At 39.7% G+C, this 20,490-nt stretch overlaps 1 protein-coding gene across 1 annotated transcript in view; it reads right to left on the bottom strand.

Annotated features, from left to right (window-relative positions):
- The window catches only part of LOC134664275 (centaurin-gamma-1A), a 424,789-nt gene extending 404,526 nt beyond the window's left edge, over positions 1–20,263 (bottom strand). The window contains exon 1 of the mRNA XM_063520824.1: positions 19,803–20,263. Within this exon, the coding sequence (XP_063376894.1) occupies positions 19,803–19,998 (196 nt within the window). The 5' untranslated portion in view covers positions 19,999–20,263. The remainder of the gene's footprint in view (positions 1–19,802) is intronic.
- Between the last annotated feature and the right edge of the window lie 227 nt (positions 20,264–20,490).

The raw sequence follows: 20,490 nt of genomic DNA, 5'->3' as shown, positions 1-20,490 counted from the left end.
TTTTTGATGTTTTATTATTTGATACAAGAAAGTAGTATTTTGCCCAAGGTATTTTATTTCTTAGACGAAGACATTTCAAGTTTCCTTATATCGAAATTCGAAAAGATCTTGAAAGAAATATTATTCCTTGTTAAACGACATTTATCCGTACATCAAAGGTATCGATGGTGAAAATACCGATACCGAAAAATACTTGTAAGTTCGGTATAGATAACGAATGCGATCCGAAAATAAATACGATACAATAGCTGGCAGTTGTTTTTCCTCTAAAGCAATTGGTTGTATTTGCGTATGGGCACGATAGTTTTTGTAGCTGTGATGGATCGGATAGTTTGATTTAGTTTCGCTGCCGAATCGTTTAGGTTTCGTTGATGTTTTTCAGACACGGTTACATTGGAAATTTGGAAGGTAGTTTATTCTGTTTATTGGATTCAAGCGCCAAGGCCAACGAAAAGTACCCGCTTAAGTTAAAATATAGAATCTGTTACCGAAATAAAGTTTCTAGGGGTACAATTATAGATGAAAAGCCCATACGGAAAAAACATGCAAAAAACTTACGCCCTACATAATATACTAACCAAAAAAGCAAGACCATCCACACGTAGTTTTGGTGTAATATCATGGTTTTGTAGCTTCAAAATTTCGGTATGGTATTATGTTTTGGGGTGATAGCACAAATAAATAATTCGTTTTTAAGGCACAAAAGAGGTGCATTTGAGCAATGGTCTGAAACCAACCGACGATTGCGCGAGGTACGATAATTCAAAGATTATTCAAAATATAGACTTCATGGTTTATAAAGATTTTTTCGGCTACATTTCAAAACATCCGGCAAATATTAACATTTCCGAATACAATCCTAAAAGTGTCACGGCAGAAACAACCGCAACACAAGACTTATCCCTTAAACCCTTAGACTGACAGCTCAGGTATGACATTCCTTTTCATATCTCATATTAAAGAAAAGGCTGATTCTATTTTTACCCGACTACGGCAACGCAAAAGGAGGGTTATGATTTTGACCGGTATGTATGTGGGTATGTATGTATGTATGTTCATTTGTTCCCTCAGAACTCATAAAGTACGCATTATAATTTGACAAACGATATGTCATTCGAATCGTCTTAAGCGTCCGCTGGTTATAGGCTATATGACGTCACAAAAAAAGGAACACGGCGCCCTCTAGAGGTCATAAAGGGACGAACCAAAAAAATAAAAATAAGTAATGATGGCGTGTTGTATATCATTTGAAAGAGCTCAATTAGCACATTTCAAATATATACATATTGTTAGCTTTTGCACCCGGCTTTGCTTACATGAACCCAATAAAACATTAATTTATCGGGTAGGTAATTCGAACTACGAATCTATAAGCGCTCTGAATTCTATCCGCGTATTACCCGATTAAGGCGATACAAGAAGGTTTTTGCAAAAGAAATTTGTTTGGCCACTATATACCTACATGGTGTTTTTAATGATCTGCAATATTTTATAAAGTGAATAGGTATAGAAGTCCAGGTCAGCCAAAATGTAGGAAACAGCCCTACATTCCCTACAAGAGACGTACGAGGCACGCTGTACATACGAGGCTCGCTGTACGTGGCAAAGCGGCGCCCTCATACTAAAAGAGTCGGGCACAGCCCGACCTACGAGGCTCGCTGTACGCGTTCCGAAGCCGGGCGCCTTCGGCGCCCTCATACGAAAAGAGTCGGGCGTTAGCCCGACGTACGCGTTCCAAAGCCGGGCGCCAGGCGCCCTCATACTAAAAGAGTCGGGCGTAGCCCGACGTACGCGTTCCAAAGCCGGGCGCCGAAGGCGCCCTCATACTAAAAGAGTCGGGCGCAGCCCGACGAACGAGGCTCGCTGTACGCGTTCCAAAGCCGGGCGCCTTCGGCGCCCTCATACGAAAAGAGTCGGGCGTTAGCCCGACGTACGCGTTCCAAAGCCGGGCGCTTTCGGCACCCTCATACTAAAAGAGTCCGGCGTAGCCCGACGTACGCGTTCCAAAGCCGGGTGCCGAAGGCGCCCTCATACTAAGAGTCGGGCTACGCCCGACGAACGGGTTCCACTTCCACATACTAAAAGAGTCGGGCGCAGCCCGACGAACGAGGCTCGCTGTACGCGTTCCAAAGCCGGGCGCCTTCGGCGCCCTCATACTAAAAGAGTCGGGCGTAGCCCGACGTACGCGTTCCAAAGCCGGGTGCCGAAGGCGCCCTCATACTAAGAGTCGGGCTACGCCCGACGAACGGGTTCCAAAACCGGGCGCCGGAGGCGCCCTCATACTAAAAGAGTCGGGCGTAGCCCGACGTACGCGTTCCAAAGCCGGGCGCCGAAGGCGCCCTCATACTAAAAGAGTTGGGCGCAGCCCGACATACGAGGCTCGCTGTACGCGTTCCAAAGCCGGGCGCCTTCGGCGCCCTCACACTAAAAGAGTCGGGCGTAGCCCAACGTACGCGTTCCAAAGCCGGGCGCCGAAGGCGCCCTCATACTAAAACAGTCGGGCGCAGCCCGACGTACGAGGCTCGCTGTACGCGTTCCAAAGCCGGGCGCCGAAGGCGCCCTCATACTAAAAGAGTCGGGCGCAGCCTGACGTACGAGGCTCGCTGTACGCGTTCCAAAGCCAGGCGCCGAAGGCACCCTCATACTAAAAGAGTCGGGCGCAGCCTGACGTACGAGGCTCGCTGTACGCGTTCCAAAGCCGGGCGCCGAAGGCGCCCTCATACTAAAAGAATCGGGCGCAGCCTGACGTACGAGGCTCGCTGTACGCGCTCCAAAGCCGGGCGCCGAAGGCGCCCTCATACTAAAAGAGTCGGGCGCAGCCCGAGGTACGAGGCTCGCTGTACGCGTTCCAAAGCCGGGCGCCGAAGGCGCCCTCATATTAAAAGAGTCGGGCGCAGCCCGACGTACGAGGCTCGCTGTACGCGTTCCAAAGCCGGGCGCCTTCGGCGCCCTCATACTAAAAGAGTCGGGCGCAGCCTGACGTACGAGGCTCGCTGTACGCGTTCCAAAGCCGGGCGCCCAAGGCGCCCTCATACTAAAAGAATCGGGCGCAGCCTGACGTACGAGGCTCGCTGTACGCGTTCCAAAGCCGGGCGCCGAAGGCGCCCTCATACTAAAAGAGTCGAGCGCTGCCCGACGTACGAGGATCGCTGTACGCGTTCCAAAGCCGGGCGCCGAAGGCGCCCTCATACTAAAAGAATCGGGCGCAGCCTGACGTACGAGGCTCGCTGTACGCGCTCCAAAGCCGGGCGCCGAAGGCGCCCTCATACTAAAAGAGTCGGGCGCAGCCCGAGGTACGAGGCTCGCTGTACGCGTTCCAAAGCCGGGCGCCGAAGGCGCCCTCATACTAAAAGAGTCGGGCGCAGCCCGACGTACGAGGCTCGCTGTACGCGTTCCAAAGCCGGGCGCCTTCGGCGCCCTCATACTAAAAGAGTCGAGCGCAGCCTGACGTACGAGGCTCGCTGTACGCGTTCCAAAGCCGGGCGCCCAAGGCGCCCTCATACTAAAAGAATCGGGCGCAGCCTGACGTACGAGGCTCGCTGTACGCGTTCCAAAGCCGGGCGCCGAAGGCGCCCTCATACTAAAAGAGTCGAGCGCTGCCCGACGTACGAGGATCGCTGTACGCGTTCCAAAGCCGGGCGCCGAAGGCGCCCTCATACTAAAAGAGTCGGGCGCAGCCCGACGTACGAGGCTCGCTGTACGCGTTCCAAAGCCCTCAGCCTAAAAGAGTCGGGCGTAGCCCGACGTACGCGTTCCAAAGCCGGGCGCCGAAGGCGCCCTCACACTAAAAATGTCGGGCGCAGCTCGACATACTAGGCTCGCTGTACTCGTTCCAAGGCAGGGCGACTTCGGCGCCCTCATATTAAAAGAGTCGGGCGTAGCCCGACGTACGCGTTCCGAAGACGGGAGCCTACGGCGTCCTCATACCAAAGGAGTCGGGCGTAGCCCGATATATGCGGCTCTCTGCATGCATTTCTGTACTGCGGACGCCCTCGCAAAAGTAAAATCAAGTGACTTCAAATAGTTAGTAACGAAATCATGACCCCAAAATTAATTAAATAAAAAATAAGTTTAAAAACTAAAACCCGACTACTGCAAATCGCGCTCTAAAAAGTATGAAACAAGATAGAATTCTTATCTAAAAATTATCGAACAAGGAATATTATAAATGTTACCATTTTTTCAATAAAAAAATACAACGTAATATAATTTACTATTTTTTTATATATGTATTTACAGAGGTTCAGAGGATAGCCGTGGTCGTATGCCACTTTACCTTAAAGTTTATAATCGTGGCATACGACCACGGCGATCCTCTGAATCTCTGTAAATATATAAAAAAAATAGTAAATTATATTACGTTGTATTTTTTTATTGAAAAAATGGTAACATTTATAATATTCCCTGTTCGATAATTTTTAGATAAGAATTCTATCTTGTTTCATACTTTTTAGAGCGCGATTTGCAGTAGTCGGGTTTTAGTTTTTAAACTTATTTTTTATTACAATTTCATAAGGTTTTCATCTAATTTTGATATGACCTTATCAAGCATCTCAGTCGCATCAATAAGTGCGAGTGAAATGCCTTATGAGATGAATCATGGTTGCATTTACTCAGAACCAATCAGCGAGAGAGAGCCTTACCATTCGCTAATTCTGATTAGTGTTAATAGTCAAGGTCGTACAGTCAGCAGCAGAAGTCGCTATACACTCCAGGTGCTCAAAGAGAGGTAAACGTTTAAACTGTCAAAAAGTTGGTGACTGTCATGGTAGTATTTACTTGTGAGCGCTCAACGTGTCACAAATATGTTAACAGTCGCTATTCATTAATTTCTACACTTACAACAAGTCATTGATACCTTAGCTGTCAAAAAACCAATGGTATCTAAGCGGTCAACGTGTCAAATATATCTGAACAATATGGAAAAATAGACTTTAAAGCATACAAGTATGGTCGAATATTGAATAAAAGATAGCCATGCTAACTTCAGGTAAAGCGTTTTGACAATCATCGAAAGCAGTACAGTCTTGTCATCACATACATCTATCTCACGTTTTGCCCTTCAACCATTTGACAGGAGCCTCTCGGTCAACTTACTGCCAACTATTTCTTTTAACAGAATCGTCAAGACGAATGACACATAGCAAAAGCTAACTGAAGCCGAATTTAGAGCCAATTGTCAAGGCACGTCGTGGTCTCAGTAACAAGCGTTTGCTTTTCAAAGCAGAGACCGCGGGTTCAAATCTCAGTCGTACGCACCTATTTTCAGCTTTTTGTTTTTTTTTTTTGGGTTTCATTTCTATTATTAATTTGTGTCTTCTGGTTTTATGTTAATTTCGCATTAGTTTATATAATTTTGAAGATAATGTCGCATGTAGCGTATGTACGACTTTCTATCAGGACGTTGTAGGTTTGAACCCGCAGTGGGCGTTACTTAGATTACTCCTGTGCGGAATGCCATTTGATATTTACTACTCAAAAATCACGTTTGTTGTATGGGAGCCCCACTTAAATCTTTATTTTATTCTGTTTTTATTATTTCTTGTTACTTATAATAGCGTCAACAGAAATACATCATTTGTGAAAATTTGAACTGTCTAGCTATCACGGTTCCTGAGATACAGCCTGGTGACAGACGGACGGATGGACGGATGGATGGACAGTCGGACGGACAGCAGAGTCTTAGTAATAGGGTCCCGTTTTACCCTTTGGGTACGGAACCCTAAAAATGCTGGTCTCTTCGAAAACTGACTAAATTAAATTAAAGGATATGAAAACAATGCATTTTATTAATTTCAGACATCATGTTTCATAGTAACATTTATTGCTTAAGACCTACACAATCGATATCTAAATAGAAATAGTCTTAGTTTTATTTTTCAAAACGTTCGGGGTTCGATTCCCGAGCTGAGTACACATTTTTTTTAATGTATGAATGCAGTTTTTCGTGTTACTGAAATCGATGACATGATTCCTAAGAAGAGATCGGTGTATATCGTATAGTATCAGATTTTCCCATACTGGCCGATCTAAATGGGCCACCCTGTATAGTATATTTTACTACAATAAGTGGGCTAAATAAATATATTAACATAGGTATATAATATGATCAACGGTTTGGAAGAACAGCTGCATATGACAGTTAAAATAAAAAAACCGATCATTCTAGTAGAACCTACTTATTTATTGTATAAGTTTGACACTTAACGATAAAATACTTCTTTTAGAAAGGAGGTGTCAATTCGTAGTGCTACAGTATTTATTTTAATTTTAAAGTTAAACAGATAAAATGTTGATGCTTAGTTACCATTGAAATAACAACTGCTTAGCAACTGGTGGCACCCTGGCTGCTGACGTACGTGATTGGCAGTGCGTGTAGGTATTAATGACAGCAGCTTGAATTTGATTGCTTAGTTACCACTGACTTTTTAACCGTTATTGTCATTCTGATTAAATAAGGGTGTATGTGTTAGAGAAAAACTCAGAAGTTAAGGTATTTGTGACGAACTGAAAGCCTACGTGAAAATGACATCTTAGATGTCCTTATTTTTGTGACGATTGAAGTGTATATGTTTTCTTGGACACCTTGCCCGCTCAGGTATATCTGCTGCTGACTGTACAAAAATAAAAAATATAAACCATATTAAATAATATTCATTTTACGGTTTATCTTATGATTTTTAGTGTCTCCCGTGACATATTTCGGAGTGTCTAGGCCTTAAAAATTCAAGCACTAACAATGCTGAGTAGCGGTCACGTTAGCTGCGCGCCGCGTACTGTCGCTCGCCGTAAACCGTAGATTTAATAAAATTTGCAAGAAAAAAGACACATACAAAATTGAAAAACTCCAAAGTTGATAAAACAGAATACCAAGAACCAATTTCGATAAAACTTGTCTAAGAACCAGCGCTAGAAGAAAATCCTGCTCCTAAATAAAAAAATCCGCATCCAAATCGGATTACCCTAGTGCTACGCTGTCACAAACAGATTATAACACCCCTCTTTTTGGGTTTCATTACTTTAATTAGTGTGATTTTGACTCACGACAGTTTAAATTCGAGCATATTAAATAATTAAAACAGAAACGGCTTCCAAGCTGAATCCGCGTTGATTTGCCGTGACAGAGCGAGGCAATTAGTAACGTGTGTCAAATAACAGAAGGGTTAAAGGCCTACCTGCTGACAGAGATTGATGAACTGGCATATTAAATCAACTATATACCTGAAACAGACGAAGACGTTAATAGCAAAGACAATGAATTAGAAACTGTATGTAATATAGATGAAGGTTCTAAATTGAATGGACTAGACGAAACTTAAACAATGAGCAACGAGACAGACAATGTATTAGGAACTCTGTGTGCTAAAGATAAAGGTCGTGAATTAATTGAAAGATCCTACAGTTTAAACCTGGGGGTTGACAATAACGTTTAAGATAATAATATTAAAGGTGACTTTCGGACGGTAACTGTTGAAAAGCATTACTGTTGGGTGGCATAAATTGTTAAATGGAAATGCTGTCGCGATTATAACGTGCATTTTAACAAGGACAAGCACATACAATTACTGCAGTACTTTTACTTGCTAGTTGCTTCACAATTCTAAATTTGACTTATTTTTTGGATATTGTGATAGGATGATGTTATTGATGTCATATCTTATACCTTTAACGAGCAATTCTTGAACGTATATTTATATAGAATTTCGGAAATCTTGCAAATGATTTCGATGAAATTTGCTAAATGGGGGTTTTCGGGGCCGAAAATTCGATCTAGAGGTCTTATCTCTGGGAAAACGCGCATTTTTCGCGCGAGTTTCTATAAATGCCGATATAAAGTAGACTATCACTATCCTGTTATGATGTTGTAACACTTACCTAACTGTGGTTGTGATATAGTTTTCATATAAAAAATGTTGGAGCATAATACCCAGTGGGGAGCAAAAAAGTCACATTTACGTACCGCCTAATAAAGAAACATGAGCTGAATACTTTCAGTACAAAGGACCTAATTAAATTGAATTAAATTCTACACTTTACAATTAAGGGTTGTTTTGAAAAGGGCATATTTCTCTATAGACACCATACTAAAATAAGCCCTTTTGAAAATACACTTATCCTTTTAATTGATATTGCATCTGTCTGAAGTAATTGGAGGTTTAAGGAGTTTCCCAGCGTTGATTAAAAACGTGTATCCTTTGAATTTCTACAATCTCTGTCTTTGCGTTTTAATTAAATACAGTTTTAAGATCTACATTGGACGAGTGTAATGAATTTTAATAACAAAACTTCCGTGAGACACAGACATATTAAATATATATTTATTTATTTTGCGAGTGACCCGTTTTCAATATACATATTTAATATGAGTGTAATGAATGCTAGAATTAAAATACAGTGAGCTTGTGAGTTTTAGCTTAGCTTTGCAAGAGTTATACAACAAAAATATAAATACTATTTTATTGCCTACTATAAAAATGCGTCCATAAAATTTTTTTTCTACGAATTTCAACTTTTATTCCCGACTGTCAAATAATTTATGTGCTACGTGGTCACCAGGTGGCGTGATTGTCGCGGTAAACAGAACAAAGGATTTTATAAAATAAGTATGTACTTAGCTAAAAGTCATAAGGCATAATCCGTAGTTACAACAAGATAATAAAAAAAAACATAATTACATTCACATAGTGCAGTATTCTGATTGTAAATTTTGTTACGATTATGATAAGATCGCTAGTGCTTATATAATTTTGTGGCCTGAGTCGGAAACATATGTGCACATGTACATTGCCAAAGCAAGTGCTACCATCTACCGTACCCGTCGGTACGTTTCCTAGTGCATAGTAGGTTCTGCCATCTTGTGGGTTACATCGGAAGCATAAACGACACATTTACGCTCTGCGCCAAAAATTTGACGGCTCCTATGCTGCCCCCTATAGTTCAAGCACGGACGCCTATTGGTGCACGCGAATTACACTCGTGTCAAAATCGTATCATTCAAATTAAATAATACCTTTATAATTGTAAAATATACCGGTCAGTAAATAAGTGCGTGTCAGCATTGTTAAGTCCAACAAATGAACTACTTTACAGAATCCTGGTTGTTTTACAATATTGCGAACAACAGTCCTACACAGTACAGCAAAATAAAGCAGGGGCCTTTTTGTTAAAGTTAATGACGCAGCAAAGACCAATCAATGAAGCTCACACTTACTACAGAAAAATTTACAAACGCACAGCCGCATAAGTTTTGCCAATAAAATACCCTCATCTCAACTTTAAAGTCATTATTTATAATATGTATACTTAGAAAACCCTCGTTAAATTTTGTCCTTTTCTAACCAATACAAATCTCACAATAACTGATAAGGCAAAACGATTATCAAGGGCTTGTTAAACTTGACAAGCATGATGAAAAACGCTATTAGGTAATATTTTAAATGATCAGACAAATGGATCGTAAGCATATATCTATAATCAATATAAAACACGTGACTCGGTCGTTCTTTTGTTTTTAAGATACAAATATTACACCTAAAATTAGTATAAAATGTCTTTTACACTGAAATACTTTTAACAGACTTTTAGTTTGAAGGAGACGTAATTTACGCACTTAACGAGAAAATTGCTTCGCCATTATGGCGGCGCGTCAAAGTTAATGGGCCAGTTCTTAGAGATGGTAAAATATGGTTCTATATATCTCTTTTCTCTTTCTATTAGAGATGCAACACATATATCCAATTCAATTACATTTATAAACTGAAATAGAACTGGCCGATACAAAATGGCCAAGTAGCCTAGAGGGCCAGAGGGCGTTAGTGTCGTAAGCTGAAGAAGCCGGTTCGTATCCAACCTCTGCCACCTCTCACTTTCACCTTGGTCACTTTTTCCTTAGTATGTGCATGACATATATAATATTGTATAGTAAGTGTGACTACTTAAAAATACAAATCTAAATATCTAATAACTTGATTTCTTCCCAAAGTTCATTACATAATTTTTTACCTATATCTACATAATTTTGTATACTTACATAAGTTTAATTATACATATTTATTAATAGGAACATTTTAATAACAAATTTGGTTTTCAATATTACGTGGTAAAAATAAAATCTTATAAAAACACACTTCGCTAATTGGACTATCATTACATTCTATTATAACAACAAAAAGTGACCATGATCTTGTACTTTACTTTAATTTCAAAACGTGATAAGCGACATTATTTCGTGATAAACGTCACCGACAATCGCATGCAATTTGCTATACATTGTGGTATTTGATCGATCGATTATCTTCGGTGCTCCTACTTAGCCAGCAATGATCTAAGATCGCTCGCCATTTGTGACAACCATATCATAATTAACAACAAACATCGTTAGTACCTTGTCGCATCAACACAGTTAAAGAGCTGCCATAAGATTTATCAAAGGAGTTACAGTGGCAAGGTACTAAGTGTTCGCTAACTGTATTTAGGTTCTGTATTATGTAAGACGTCTTTGTTATGTCATCAAGTATGATTCAATGTCACTGCGCAACTTTAGATTTCAATTATATTGACGTTGTAGTAAAAGTTACAACTTATTTTAAGTAGTGGGTGGGCTGTGTTAGTATTAGAGATGCAACGGATTGTTGTTTGGCCGGATACCGGATATTCGGCCTCCGGTATCCGGCCACCGAATATTCGGCCGGCGGAACTATACCTACATTTCGGTTCTTCAGGTGCACATTGTCCAGGTTTTGACCTGTTATGTTTTGTAGTTAACGTTCGCGCGGATTCATTTCTGAGTTAGAAATGAGTGCGCGTGCAAGTGAGTGGAATGTTTAAATTGAAGGGATGTTTACAAAAACAACATAACTGACAACACTGGTTGACACCTGAAACGATTGACAATGTTCTTAAAAAAGTGTCAGCCGCTCTATGCAGTTATGTTGTTTTTGTAAACATCCCTTCAATTGTTTTAAAATAATATACGGATACAATTATGAATGACCGTGACTGTTTCTTAGATTCAATTTGTTTACTCCGAAATCAAGTAATGTTACTATCCGGTATCCGGCCGGATAGAAGCTTACTATTCGGTATCCGGCCGGATAGTAAAATATTGGCTGGATAGGCCGAATACCGGATAGTAACCGAATATCCGGTGCATCTCTAGTTAGTATATTACCAGTGGGGAGAAACCCCTCCTTTCGTGCATACTCGGCTCCAAGTCGGACTCGCCCACCGAGGGCCCCGTACTTTTTAATTAATATTTGTTGTTATAGCGGCAACATATTTCTGTTGTCAGCTGTGAAAATTTCAACTGTCTAGCTATCACGGTTCATGAGATACCTACAGCCTGGTGACAGACAGACAGACAGGCAGCCAGATAGACAGATGGAGAGTGGAGTCTTAGTAATATGGTCTCGTTTTTACCCTATGGGTACGGAACCCTAAAAAATAGAAACCAATAATTTCGCATGGAAAGAATTGGTCTATCTTTGTAAAAGGGCCCAATGATTAACAGTCCGCCGGACGGTATCGGCCTGTCAATTGTTCGGATTGTCATGTTGTGTTCTATCTGACAGGCCGATACCATCCGGCGGACTGTTAATCAGTGGGCCCCTTAAGCGACATATAATATTTTTATCAAACTATGTCCAAATAAAGGGATCGTTTACAACCCCAAGGCTTATCCCGCTAACGAGTAAATTCAATTATAATGGTGCCCTCATTAGTGCGTCCATCGTAATTGGTCAGTCTATGCGTGAACAAGATAGACATAATGATGAATTTGCTCTTATTTCATCATCATTCTCATGCTTGTCCCATTCACTTGGGGTCGGCGCAGCATGTCTTTCTCTTCCACACCTCTGTCGCCCGTCATCTTATCATTTCCTTGCATTCGTTTCATATCATCTCTCACACAGTCCATCCAACTTTTCCTCTTATTTATCAGATTATTTAGTCGTATTATTGAATCTGTTTATTGATTTTGGACACATTAACCTACACTTACATACTACACAGAAGTTACAAAATTATGCCAAATATTCCCTCTCAGATGTAATATTATAATTTTTTTACAATAAATTATGAATATGCAAAACATACTTCAATGGGATCAAAAAAATATTCGGCAATTAGAGAGGAAAAGGAAAATAATATAATAAAGGTAATAATACCTTACGCGTGCCGCATAATTAATAAAATTGTAAGGTACTTAACTTAATGAATGGAAATCAGACGAATCGTCAATTATTTAACAGTACTTTGAAAGCAAGAATTTTGATTGATAGGTACCTAATAAAGTTAAAGTAAGACACCGGTTAAGGAATTTTTCAGAGTAAAGAAATAAATGAATATATATTTTGAGGAAATCTTACACAAATCGACCTAGTCCCATTGTAAGTTTGTCAAATGTCAGAATGTCTGATACATGTCAAGACCTTTGCAAATAGATAATGAAGGAACTCAACATTCTCCTCACGTGTGAAAGTCAACACCGACATTGGCAAATTCACCCTGTGCAAAATTGCAGGGCACTGAATACTGATTACTTACTTGAAGAACGAGTCTTATTTTTTATTATGATTTAGAAATCACATGCCAATGACAATGATATTGAATAATATCAATTGATAACACTGGAGTCGATATTTTGCTTTTTATGCTGATACGGGAGAGAATTTTAATAAATGTCTCCTCGTCCTTGTGTCGTAATCCTCAGTATTCAGGGTCGTGACCTCGCTTGAATCACTTTCTTTCTCACAGTCTTTCTCCATCTGGTTCTGTCCTCGGCGGTGTGGAGAGCCATGTGGACTGTGGAGTCAAGAGCGGTGCGGATCTGGTCGGACCAACGTATTGGACTACGTCCAGGCCTTTTCCCATCCACTTTGCCGGTCACATAAAGCTTATCAAGGCAGCCATCTGTCGTTGTTAATAAATGACGCCCACGTTGTAAAAACGATACAAAATCCCTGTGTCACGTGAGTGTAAAAAGATATAAGGATCTAAAAATAAAACATCGAGGGCGGAGGGTGGTGTGTTTTATTTTCCCCCGCAGGTTATTAAAAACTTCTCATGGATGAATATGAAAAACCGGATAAGTGCGAGTCGGACTCGCCCACCGAGGGTTCCTAACTTTTTAGTATTTATTGTTATAGCGGCAACAGAAATACAGCATCTGTCACGGTTCATGAGATACAGCCTGTGGTGACAAATTGTGATTATTTTTGCCGTTTTTTTGCGTAACGGTACGGAACCCTTCGTGCGCGAGTTCGACACGCACATGACCGGTTATTGTTTTAGTTATTAAACATTACACAACAGTTCATTTTAATCAGTACTGATTCCAGTATATTACCCAACGAAGAGTATAGGTATTACCCAGATAGCATAAATGGACATCAATCTGCATTGCATCAAATGGTATGAGTATAAATTACATACGTTGAATGAATCTGTTGAATCAATCCGGCGATAGAATAGACATCATTGTTCCCCGTTCAACACAACCGGCAATTGTCTATATCCACGTCCACCCTTACCACGAATAATGAGCCATTATATTTAAAATTGGAAACTAAACCTTTTTAAAATTTGGAATTTTTCAGAATCATCTTTTCGATCCTAAAGGAGAAAGAAAACAAATTACTAGAAAATATTTTTTGCGACACGCGTTTCTTTCTGCATCACCTGTTTTGATATTTATGGTGTAAGTTGCACGGATATGATGGTCGTTCTTGTCTGCGTGACAGCGTGATAAAACTATATCCGTCACTTTCTATCCCGCGGTGCTAAAAAGTGACAGTTATTTTATTAATTATCACGTGGATAAAGCCATCCATAATACGCCTGCTGGAGTACCTACTTATAAAACTTGCGAAGTGACAGTTAGATGTGATTTAAACACTCGCTCTTCAAAGTCCAAATTAAAATGAGAAAGGCATAATACAGAATTAGTACATTTACACATGGTACGGGTATCATGCGATTATCAGAAATGCCAATATCAGGCGTATGGAAACAGATATGTGTTGGATGAACGCTTCTTGTTTTAGGAAATGTTACAACATTCAAATGCTATTATGTTATAAATATAAGTATGATTTTGTAACATACAAAAGAATGTAATGGGAATATATCTCAGCGGTGTATTAATTTACAGTTCTATTTCATTAAATATCAATTAGTATAATTTTAGTATATAAATGGCTAGATAGTGATAAAACCCAGGGATTTGACAAGAAAAATTAATCATCATCATCATTATTAAGAGGGCCTGGCCCTCTGTCGCTGCAGCATTTTCCATTCCAGCCTATTCTGGGCTTTCGTTTTTACTTCCTGATATGAGTGGCTACAGCACCATTCTTTTATCTGTGTCATGTATGATATTCTGGGTCTTCCTCTTCCTCTTTTTTCCTCAATTCTGCCCTCCAGTATGATTTTGTTTAACCCTTCATGTCGGAGTATGTGACCTATACTTTTGGCTCTACGTTTTTCAATGACGTGCATTATTTGTCTTTTCTCTTTTGCCTTCTCTAGAACTTCAAGGTTGGTGCGCTTTTCTGTCCAGCTGATTTTGAGCAGCCTTCGCTAACACCACATTTCGAATGCTTCTAGACGAAAAGTAAAACCCCAGGTGATGGCTTGGCCACATATTTACTGTTTCCTTCTTATATCCGGCCTTTACGCCCACTCTGAATATAACTTGATAATTCATGGCCTAACTTGAAAATGGTAATACGAGAAATGGTCGCCATCATTTTTGAGCCTATTTAGTGTCCCACTGCTGGGCAAAGGCCGCTTGATTTCCACGACTCCCGATGTGGTTTCCTCCGACCAGTTGTTCAGGAAGCTGTCCAGGTCATCCCGCCATCTCCGTTTGGGCCTGCCCCGTCCCCGTCTCTTGATGGCATCCGTCGTCAACATAATCAAAAATATTTACAATTCTCCAATACGACTCTGGCGGAATGCTTACTTGAATGATTACAAGCAAGGTACTTTGATTTTAATATCAAATCCGTATCATATTCTGAACTATATGAACGAGCAAAGGATCAGACCACTTTCAATAATTATGTCCTCCATCGTTGGGAGTCGATAAATTTGCCACCCTTTTGCGACGAGATAAGGACTACCAATTAATTATGTTACTGTACATAATCTACCTCATTATCGTGTTTACTATTGTAATATTAACAGGGCGGTATTGTCCAATGTGATGTGCTCTGTAAATCTCATTTATGTATCTGCTTAGATATGAATTAATATTTACTACATAATTTAAACCTTATTGCACAAGCATTACGGTTTTATTTCGAACAATGTCTAAAGAGATATGCCATAGTCCTTAAATAGGTAACATGTTTTGGAATGAATGCGGTTGAAAGAATGAATTCAGCAATAAAAACATGCAAACGTAATGAGAACTTTTAAACGAGGGTATCGGGACTTCTTTCTAATAATCAATGGCAACATTGACAGTTTGTTGGGTTTAAAAAACCTATTTAAACTGATTTATAAGTACGGTCAGCCAAGAAAGTGGTCTACCACTTTTAAACTCTATCAATCAGATGATAGAGTCGAAAATTGGTAGACCAGTTTCTTGGTATCCGAAAAAAAACACTTTAGTATCCGAAATGCGACTTTCATCGTAAAAAATAACCTTAAAAATATTTAAACATGTATATAGGAAGCAAATAAGCCGGAAGTCGCAGATAAAGCTTTCATAGCTATATTTAAGGACACAAAAAATCCTCCAGTTTAAATACTTAGCCCAATATTATGCACTTGTCTTAGTTCTTCCTTAATTAAAGTTCAATTCGCCACAATCAATTCACGCTTCACATCCACATAAGTTCTATATCAATCTTAAGATCCCCACACGTTCATAGAGGTCAATTTACTAAATGATTTCCCCTTAGACCAGCAACGAGCCACTAACGCCAGCGATAATGAGTTTTGTAGGTCAACCCATATATTACTGCTGTTAACGACTTCTGTAAGGTATTACCCCAAGCATTTTGGCTTGAGGATATTATAAGGGAGATGTATGGCTTTTGTATAATGTGTTCTGCGGCTTAAACCCGTGTTTTGGTGAGAAACTTTACTTCAGAATATAGTCTGTCTCCGTACTCAATATTTAGGAATTTAAGTTTGAAACAGGTACCTACCTAATTCCATATCGTGTAGTATTCTCAAATAAGTTTTGGATTTACTCAATGAATATACACCTAATTATGGTCATCATTGTGGTTATCCAATTTCCACTTAAAAGTCTGGCACTTCACAAGGCTATATTTGACAAATATTCCTGTTGCATTCTCTTTCCTTTGACATACAAAACAAAAAGAAGAAAAAGCAACACGAATATTGGCCAAATAAAACCAAGTGAAGTGTCAACATAAGATTTAATTCTCTTTCTTGGGACTACTTTTTGACAGCCTCAATTTATTGCTTAACGTAACTGCTCCTCCCTCTTCATTCTTCTCATTACCTTAACTGCATAATAGTCTTCATCTAATGTATAGTTTAATTATCGTAGATGATATTCCAAAAAAAAAAAACATCTTAAACCTCCCATTTCAATCGTTTTCAGTACCTATGGATAGATAATCCATCGGAAATCACTTCGACCATTTGGCATACCAAGCAACAACCTACGCTCTGAATCAGGTTACTACTAGTATTTACCTATCTAGATAATCTAGATATAAGTACCTATGTCACTCCACGGAACGTGAGCTATGCGTAATCTGTATGCAAATGCTGATCGGCTGGGTAGTTAAGACGAGAAACAAATAAATAAACTCTCTCTTGCATTTATAAGAGGCATTAGTGAGTCTAATAATCTAACCTTGCTCTTTGACTCATTGCTCTTTGACAAATGTGTCTGTGTATTCTTGCTCGTAGATATAATAGCGGTAGGTATAGTTATCATCATCATCATTATTTAAGAGCTATACTCTTGTCGCTAGAGTAATCGCCACTCTGCTTTTTGCTCGGTCACCTTTTTAACTCCCTCGTACGACACGACAGAAACTCTACCTAATACATATATGTATTTTATTTGGCGGAGATACATATCTCACATACACATATCTCACATAGGCTCACATCAGCCTCGGCCTTTCTATGCGTCTTTTCCCCTTAATCTTGCCCTCCACGAGGTATAGGTATGGAGGATATTATTTCTTTTGGTACTTATCTGTTTTGATTTTCGCATTTATATCCTTACGATTTTGGATTCAGATTCAGAATGATTAAATATTTGTTATTTGATAGCGTATATTTTATCAAGCTACTGTGTTGTGGCATATGTTGTATGCTTGTTTTCAAAATTGCAATCATATATTTCTTTTACTGAAAATTGCTTTTGTAATGTTATTTTTTTATTCCTCTGGTGTAGGTACAGTTTTTATCCTTTTTTATGATATTTGACAAATAACTTCTGAGTTTTACGATTTGCTATTGCCATGACTCATCGCCGACTACGGAATTGAAAGTATGTTATAATATGGTTTTTGATTCATAGCGTCTTTCATGATCTTATTTAACCCATTAATCATAGTTAAACGGAAGTCATAAGATCTACTTTTGCTTAACACAAGTAACATTGTTTTTTCACCACATTGAGTTGTGAGTTGTGTAGATATTCCAATGTTTGCATAGGTCGAAGGGTCTTGTTAGACATCGCTACCTTTTGAGCACGGCACGGTACAGTCAGCAAAAAATAACCATGTTATAACGTGATCCGGATTATCCATACAAGCCTTATTAAGTATGTACTTTAATACCAAGTGGAAAGCACATGTACCTTAACATAAGAGGGAAGTATAGCTACTGACAAAGGTACATTTTCATACAATTTCCATTTCGGGAGAAAATGTGTTCCACTAACTAAATCTTAACATATTTATCACTTTGATTCTGATGTCGATCGCTTTAGCATAATATATTATTTATAGATTTCGTTTTAAAAAAATTGTACAAATTGCAAATTTTGGGAAAAGGAAGACCTGTAAACCTAGTTTTCCATTGTGTCAATAACATACTAAAAAATCATGGAGAATTGAAAATATTTAGAAGTGGAAATACGTTTTCTCTTTTTGTAGGGACGATCGCGTGCTATACTTCCCTCTTTAAGAAGTAGAGTTGCGTCTAGACACTGACAACATTAGGGGTATCACATATTCCCAACTTTTGAGATTCTGTCTGGATGTCGATGTTTCGTTTGTCTTACTTTTCTCCTCTACTGTTTTTCGAAAATTATGTGAGTACGTTTAATAAATTTATAAGACGCGATGGGATGTAGATATAAGTTGAATCCATTGTTTTTAAACCTTTCATATGCACGTGTAAGCAAAAAAAAATGTTGTTTAAATTTGAACTTTAATAGCTCTCAATTAGGGAATGCAATCCCGCATGAGGAACTCAATCCCGGTATTCCGCGGGATTGCCATTTTAAGTCCCACGGGATCCCGGTATTTGCGGGATCCCGCAAGTTAGTATACAATTTTACGAATTAGTACTAAATTTGAAGGTTGAAAACAAAAAGTAAACTAAAATTAGAAATAGTACATTTTGTATTAAAAGAATACGGTATAATGACAGTAATCAAGAATTTAAGAACGTGTGTAAAGGCTTAATTAACGCGATTTCGTAAGTCCTGTACCACTCGTGGCACACACAATGTTTTTCATCACACCTGTGAGGAAAAAAGAGGGAAAACAATAAAAAATCTGCCTAATTTCGGACGTACCTACATAACAATATTACCTGGGTACAAATTTAAGATTTACGGACCGCGTCGCCTACGTAAAATAACACCTTTTACGAGCAAGTGTGATGAAATAAATAGACAAATTCGGGCAAAATGCTCTTCCGTGTCATTACCCCTTTCCTCCATAGATGCATTTAGGTTCCGTGAAGAATTTTCGCCAGTAGGCACGTGCCCGAGCCTGTGTTCCTTGTAGTAACACGTAAGAACCACGTCGCTCTTCGATCCCGCAAATCCCGCGGGATCCCGCTTAATTTACGAGCGGGATTAATCCCGCAAATTGCATGCGGGATCCCGGTATTTCGGGATCCTGGTATCCCGGTATTGCATTCCCTACTCTCAATAGAGTTGAGTATCATATCTGGCATAGATGGTTTCGTATGCGGTAAAGGGTTACGTCAAAGACTTAGCTTTTGCTAGAGTTAGAGCAGAAAAAAACATTCTCGACAAAACCTCAAAAACATGACTAAAAATTTGTTCAGGATACACAGAAAAGAGGTTAAATGGCTGATCCATGGCAGTAACTAGGAGCTATAGACCCAGGGTCTACGTAACTACACCTGATGATAATCAGTACAGTTTCTGTTGCTGATTGTACCTTTCGGCCTACACAGACAGCGTGTAACCTTCCTGATTGATATAGTACGCAGGTAGCTCCCGGGTGACTCAGAACTTTAAATGGGTAAGCGTGGGGGTGTTGCACACGTGACTCTTAACTCAACGGGATAAAGTTCAATTTAGAGACGTCGTTAGTACATCATTATTCCGACACTCCATGTTTTCCTTAATCACCACACTGTAGGTAACTGTCTTATTAAGTACTTGTTACGTCTTCTAAGAGATAATAGGTTCGTTAAGTAAACAATATGGTTGTTCGTATTGTTTTATTAAGGTAAACAGACTAACTACTAACTAAAGCACATATAGCTGTGAATTTTAAAGCGAGAGCAATATAGGTTATAACTAACTACGCTAAGCGTCCTTAGAGACAGCGTGACTACGTAAACAATAGCCAAAATCATAATAAACATCTTACCTTCTATAGCCACGACGTGGTCACGGATCTGCTGGGCCAGTAGAGGATCCGGCACCAACTCCACAAGGTCATACAGAGCGTAAATAGATGGATGCACGCTCTCAAACCTCTGTATCTCCTGCCGAATAGACAGGGACGTGTTTAAACACGCCTGCGTATGCTGCCGGTTACACATTGCGCCTCTCGAACTGAACATTTGATAATACACCACAAAATTTACACCGGCCGATGCATTCTCATTTCAACGCAACGCTAACGATACCGCACATCGCGACGAAACTTTCGACACACGCTTTATAATCTTAAATCTTTGTAACACTGACAACTTTATACGTTTAAACACTTGTCACTGTGATGATAACGATTAGAACTGTGATGTAAATAAAGTAAACAAGCAATCAACGAGTGACGCGCTGCGAGCGCGAGGAGCAAACCACCCTAGCAGCGGCCATTAGCAATACTGGCTGTCTATGGCATTTCTTGTGCGTCTGTAAGCGAGCTGTCAAAATAGACCAGTTTTTAATTTCAGCGCCATCTTGCGGCGGCATTGTTCGCTCGCTAGTACTAACTAAAACCCGACTTCACGTAGTTTTGTTGTTTTGGCATAGATGGCGCGCTTGTCAAAATGTTTGTAAAAATAGAAATGAATAGATTTCACGGTTGAATGGTGGCATGCTCAACTGTGTAA

Source organism: Cydia fagiglandana, chromosome 5 (genome assembly GCF_963556715.1).
Source record: "Cydia fagiglandana chromosome 5, ilCydFagi1.1, whole genome shotgun sequence".
Lineage (NCBI taxonomy): Eukaryota > Metazoa > Arthropoda > Insecta > Lepidoptera > Tortricidae > Cydia > Cydia fagiglandana.
This window is presented reverse-complemented; position numbering and strand designations above follow the sequence as displayed.